Consider the following 6,272-nt stretch of genomic DNA (forward strand, 5'->3'; position numbering starts at 1 on the left):
ATGCGCGCTAGCTTGCACTGCATGCATGCGGGAACACGACGACGTATACAAATTAAACGCCTCTAATATAACACACGCACAACTAAAACCAAATCCTGTGCGTAATTAACATAATTTATTTTCAGACGAAGAACTCACGATCGAAAATTAAGACAGTGCATTGTTATGCATGCTTCTGTCATATATGGCGCTACTGCACGCCACCGGCGAACTAATTAATAACCAACGACGGGAACGTAAACGACGGGGCCGGTGGCGTTGCCGGCGTCGAAGTAGACACGGACGCGGAGGGCGTTGTACCCCGGCGCCACGTTGGTGCCGACCTGGACCACCTCGATGGCGACGTCGGGCCTGTCGCTGCTGATCTGCGTCACCGCCGCAGTCGCTGGCCACCCCACCACCTCCGGCCACGACGTCTTCTGGCTGCTCATTCTCCCCCTTCCTCTAGTAGATTCTGGCTGCTCATTCTCCCCCTTCCTCTAGTAGATTCAGAACAAGTGCTGGACTACTAGCTGCGTGCACTTTGTTGCTAGCCATCCCAAATTGTAAGCCGTTTGACTTTTTTTATCCTAACTTTGACTACTCGCATTATTCAAAAAATTTGTGTAAATATAGTCAAATTTAAGTCATCCTGAAGAACTTTTATTAATAAACCAATACACAACAAAAAAAAGTGATATTTTGTACAAAACTTTGAATAAGACGAGTGGTCAAACTTGATATTAAAAAAGTCAAACGACTTACAATTTGAGATGGATTGAGTACTAGTGAGGAAGTTTGGGTACATGAAGGTCTCATCCCTAGCTGATCTTGATATTATTTATAGGGTCACCGTAGTTGAACGTGCACAAACAAGAGAACCTCGGTATTGCCACCTCGCTTCATTACAGAGAGCAAATGACAACACAGCCGGACAAATCACTGTCCTTTGGTACAACCAATGTTCGAAAACTAGCATCAGTAAGAGCTAGCAAGTTTGCACAAAAAACGAGAATTATACGGAGAATGAAGGGCTCTCGCTCGGCGATGTACTCTATGCACGCGCACTTAATTATCACATCATCACAAAATTGAAGAAACTAACAAGGAGACGAAGTTGATATAGTTTGCTCTCTCGCAACCCAACTTTAATTAGGAAAACTTCAGGGACTATTGTCGTATAGGGCAGGATGGCATAGCCTACTTATCTTCGACTAATACAGCAATCAACTTCAGATACGGGCAAAAATACTAAGGCCGGTGAGCAGCCCGAATCAATCAAGGAGTCTGCGTTAATCCAAAACAACAGGGACGGCCCAAATGCCGCTTCAATTGATCAGCAGTGACGAGAGTCCAATATAGGAGTATATATGAACTATGAAGTCCAAGTCTTATTGATTGGACTATCTCACCTAGAACCCTACACTATCCCCTACCATTCTCTCTCTTGATTCCTCCATTGTAAGAACTCTTTGAGCATTCCTAACACGAAGAATACTATACTTCTGGACGTGTAGGGCTCAGAGGCCCGAACTAAGATCAATGCCCTTGTCCCTTAGTGTTTTGAGTGCTCGAACCACTAGAGGTTGACACGCCGACCCTCGATGAACAACATGATGCTAACTCGTTGTGGTTACAAACCCACAACAAGCAGCCACCACAGTTCCTTTTTGTTGTCTTGCTTCTGCTCCATCATGTATAGCACATATAACACGGGTGGGTCTTTTGAGACCGAGAACCAGTATAATCTCCATGACTTAGATTGAGCATATGCAAAACACAATTGCTAGATTTGTGAGTGGGAGAGGGACTTAGGCGGGAGGGATTGAGGAGAGGAGAGAGATTGAGAGGAAACACCTCCAATCTGACTCAATGAGTGTAGAACCTTCTGCTCCCTGGTGACATCAACGATGGACGTGTGGAAGTTGTCAACGAGCACCTAGTTGATCTTGCATTCACTCCAGTTAGTTTACGCATCAATGAGGAGGCAGGCAAGGCTAGGGAGAGACGATGCAAGCTCTTCTTCACCAAGCTTGGTCGCCTCCCTCTATCAGAGTAGGTAGTTCATAGAAGGCAGAGAAGGTTGTGAAGCGAACTAAAATCCACACATCACGCTCGACCACCTCCCGTCTTGCTAGCCTGTGTGACTGCAGGGCACACAGGCACTTTTACTCGTGGACAGGAGGAGGATATTGGGAGAAAGAGAGATCTGAGCAAGGGGGTGAAGAGGACTAGGAGACACTACTCTAAGAGAGAGAGAAAGTTAGCTAGTGGATCTAAGTCTGGGAGAGAAAGAGGGAGAAGGGTTGGTGGCTTTGTGGGAGGAAAGAAGTCTATGTGAGGTAGATGCCTAGGGTTTGGCTTTCCTGGGCTTTAGGCCGATTTCTTTTGGAGGGCATCCTAACTAGGCTACTTCTAAAAATAGGTTAGTTAATAAGATGCTGTGAATCAATTTTTAGAGGTGGAATTTGTCCATTCAAACTATGATCTTTGAGGCGGTTGATAAAAAATGCCCACCTCTATAAATCAAATCTAGACTATTTTGTTGTAGTGGTTCTTCACTCTTGAGCACTCCTAATTGTCTCTACAAGTCTTGAATTGTATCTCTTCGTCTCTACAAGTCCCGAGGGAGAGAGACAAAGAGATACCCACATATCAAATCATATGCCTAATCTGCGAGGTCTGTTTGCGAGCAGATTCGTTAAGGGATATTCGATGGCTCTTGGGGACGATCGTCGTCATGGCAACAACCATGAACCATATTATGCCTAAACTAATTACAATTAGCCAGCTGCTGCTTTGGAGCCGTAAATTAAAACCAACAAATATGTTGCGAAACCGACAAGAAGAGTTATTACACCAAAGGTGTGGCGGCAAATGCGATGCAAGCTTTAATTTGATATATCACACGCATGCACTTGTACAAGTATATATCCAGTAGCGAGTATAAATACGATGCACTTCCATTCTGCCAATTCCACAGAGCTTGTTCGTCCCAAGAGAACTGCGAAGCCCCGCCGGCAAAGACGAGGGTGCAGTGCAGTACGTAGCTGAACTCGATCAAGAATGGGCAGATTCCTCACCCCGGCCACCACCGCCGCCGCGAACGACGACGGCGACTTGAAGACGTCATGGCCAGAGGTGGTGGGGTGGGTGACGCTAAATGCGTCGTTCAAGATCACCGCCGACCGGCCCGACGTGTCGACTGCCTTCTACAGTGATACCACCCCGCTGCCGACGGATTACAACCCCAAACGCGTCATCATCATCTTCGACTCCGGCAACGTCGTCGTCAGAACTCCCGTTGTTGGTTAGCATACACACCATCAGTGGCAGTTTTGCATTACTGAACACTGTATAATGCAGCAGTGTGGTATAACTCCTATTATCTGCCGAATCTGCGAGCGAGTTAGCAGTGATTTTCTCTCACAACAAACAGCGAACAGTATTGATTGTTGCTTCAATAATTTTTTTATTCCATTAGAAATATGTATTAATGTATGTAAGGGAGATATATAAGAAACACGAAATAATAATGCATTTGTTATTTAGTGAGTCAAATGAAGTGTTTTGGTTATTATATATACACTTGTGTACTAAGTTTTTCTAAGTGTGTATTATCATCTCTAACGCAAAAAAAAAACATTCTAGGTTCCAATCCTATATATCTGGTAATAACCAAGCAAGCTAGATTAGGAAGGTAAATAACACACAGCAGGAAATGTGGTAACTCGTGTGATGAATATTTTATTTACCGAGAAAAATCAGAAAGCTTGTACTTTCTTTTTTTTTTAACATGGAAAGCTTGTACTTTCCACTAGTCCTTTTGGAATGAGATGCCCTCTAAAGTGCCAAACTTTGCTGTCTGGTAACTCTGATCGAATTATGTGGATAGCTCACGAGTCTTCCCTATGCACAATTAAGTGGCTTTCATCATGTGATCTCTCCTAGCCCGCTCTCCATCGTCTTCGCTGTGGAGAACTGTTGAGAGCCGCTGGTCCCTCGTACACCGCGTTTGGTTGGTATGATCTTGTAAGATTACAAGCCTCTCGGAGTATACTCTTGGTGTGCACTGATGAGCCTCAACTCAAGGATATCTTTAGTGTTAGAATATAGTAGCTGAAAATAGTGTGTGTGTTAGCGGTGCATGTTAGTGTGTTGAATATGTTAGAAGCATGACACATGGCACAATATTCAGCAGTATTGAATAGACGCCATACATGCATAGGCTAGAAGAGCTTGTAGATAAAGTCAAGTCTTTATTGTAAACGATCTCCATGTACAGCCACGAAGGGGGCTCTTCCCTTCACTATATAAACAAGGAACCGGGAACCAGGATGGTTATCCCGTTACCTCATCCTTCTATATGGTATCAGAGCCTAAAAATCCTCACGGATACATCGATCCTCATGGCAACCTCCTCTGAAGCTGCTGCTTCCTTCTTTAGTTTTCTCCCACCAGTAACCAAGAAACTAACTCGTAGCAACTACAACATGTGGCTTGCTCAAGTCACAGCCACTATGCAGGGCGCTCAGCTCTGGAGTTTCACCAAACCCACCACCAAACCCCCTCCTGAGTTTCTTGAGGTCGACACCGCCGCTGCTGCGGCGGCGGGCAACAAGGCGGAACCGGCCGTCAATCCGGAATATGAGAAGTGGTTGGCCAAGGACAGCCAAGTCCGCAGCTACCTCTTCACATCCCTCTCCGAGGACACCTTCTCCCAGGTCGCGGACGCGACCACGGCGGCCGAATTGTGGGCCGCAATCCAGACGCTCCAAGCGTCCCAGTCCCGCGCCCGGATCATGTCCACGCGGATGGCGCTCGCCACGGCAACCAAGGGGTCGTCAACCGTGGCGGAATTCTTCACCAAGATGAAGGGCTTGGCCGACGAGATGGCGTCGGCGGGCAAGAAGCGACGATGAGGTCGTCTCCTACATCCTCATGGGTGTTGGAGAGGAGTTCGAGTCGGTTACATCTGCGGTTGCAAACCGTACCGACCCGATTTCTCTCCTAGAGCTCCAGGCTCAGCTCGTGAGCCATGAACAACGCCGTGAGATCCGCGATGGCGGCTCCCACTCCTCCGTCAACTCTGCAGAAAAGGGCGGCCGTCGTGGTGGTCGTCCTTCCTATTCCTGTGGCGGCCGTGGTGGTGGTGGTCGCGGCGGCTTCGGGCGTGGCCGCAACAGCGGTCGGAATGGTGGTCGTGGTGGTGGCCACAACAACAACAACAACTTCACCAACAACACCTTTCTCGAAGGTGTGATCTGCCAGATTTGTGGCAGGGAAGGCCATGGTGCGGATCGCTGCTACAAGTATGTCGGCTACCCACCAAAGAAGAGTGCATCCGCAGCAACAACCTCCTACGGCGTGGACACCAACTGGTACATGGACACTGGTGCCACGGACCACATCACTAGCGAGCTAGATCAACTTACAATCCGCGATCGCTACAACGGCAACGACCATGTACACACCGCTAGCGGATCAGGTATGAAGATCAATCACATTGGTCACAGTACCTTGAGTTTCCCTAATTGCAACCTTCGTCTACGTAACATACTTCATGTCCCAGAAGCAAATAAGAATCTTGTCTCTGTCAATCGCATTACTCGTGATAATAATGTGTTTCTTGAGTTTCATCCTGATCATTTTTTGGTCAAGGAGCAGGGAACGAAGAAAACCCTACTCCAAGGCAGATGTGAGCGTGGCCTCTACCCACTCCAGTCATCCAATAAAGAAGTGCTTGCCACCATCAAACCATCCACCTCGCTATGGCATCATCGACTTGGTCATGCATCCACTCCAGTAGTTCAGCGTGTCCTCAACCACCATAAGCTCCCTTTTGTTCAAGATTCCAGTCAACATAGTATTTGTGATGCGTGTCAACAAGGAAAAAGCCATCAGCTGCCCTACCCTAGGTCAACTAGTGTGTCAAAACACCCTTTTGATCTTGTTTTTTCTGATGTATGGGGCCCCGCTCCCAAATCTGTCGGTCAGAATAAAAATTATTTAAGTTTCATTGATGATTATAGTAAACATACTTGGATCTATTTACTTCGTCAAAAATCTGAGGTGTTTCGATGCTTTCTTGATTTTCAGCAACTTGTTGAGCGTCAATTCGATTGCAAAATCCGTGCTATGCAAACAGACTGGGGTGGTGAATATCAAACTCTTAGCTCCTTCTTTAAACGTGTAGGGATATCCCATCACATTTCATGCCCTCACGCACATCAACAAAATGGTGCCGCCGAACGCAAACATCGACACATTGTCGAGGTCGGCCTCACTCTTTT

The 6,272-nt window shown here is 46.8% G+C and overlaps 1 protein-coding gene across 1 annotated transcript; it reads left to right on the plus strand.

Annotated features, from left to right (window-relative positions):
- Positions 4,921-5,870, plus strand: LOC110434587 (trihydrophobin-like). The gene is made up of 2 exons (XM_021458898.1): positions 4,921-5,467; positions 5,647-5,870. The coding sequence occupies exons 1-2, from the start codon at positions 4,921-4,923 to the stop codon at positions 5,679-5,681; spliced, it is 582 nt and encodes a 193-aa protein (XP_021314573.1). The 3' UTR covers positions 5,682-5,870.

Source organism: Sorghum bicolor, chromosome 4 (genome assembly GCF_000003195.3).
Source record: "Sorghum bicolor cultivar BTx623 chromosome 4, Sorghum_bicolor_NCBIv3, whole genome shotgun sequence".
NCBI classification, from domain to species: Eukaryota; Viridiplantae; Streptophyta; class Magnoliopsida; order Poales; family Poaceae; genus Sorghum; species Sorghum bicolor.

Coding starts and splice junctions, on each gene's coding strand:
- LOC110434587 (XM_021458898.1), top strand. CDS start 4,921: ATGGGTGTTGGAGAGGAGTTCGAGTCGGTTACATCTGCGGTTGCAAAC. Junction 5,468..5,646: donor ACACACCGCTAGCGGATCAG/GTATGAAGATCA, acceptor GTCAAGGAGCAG/GGAACGAAGAAAACCCTACT.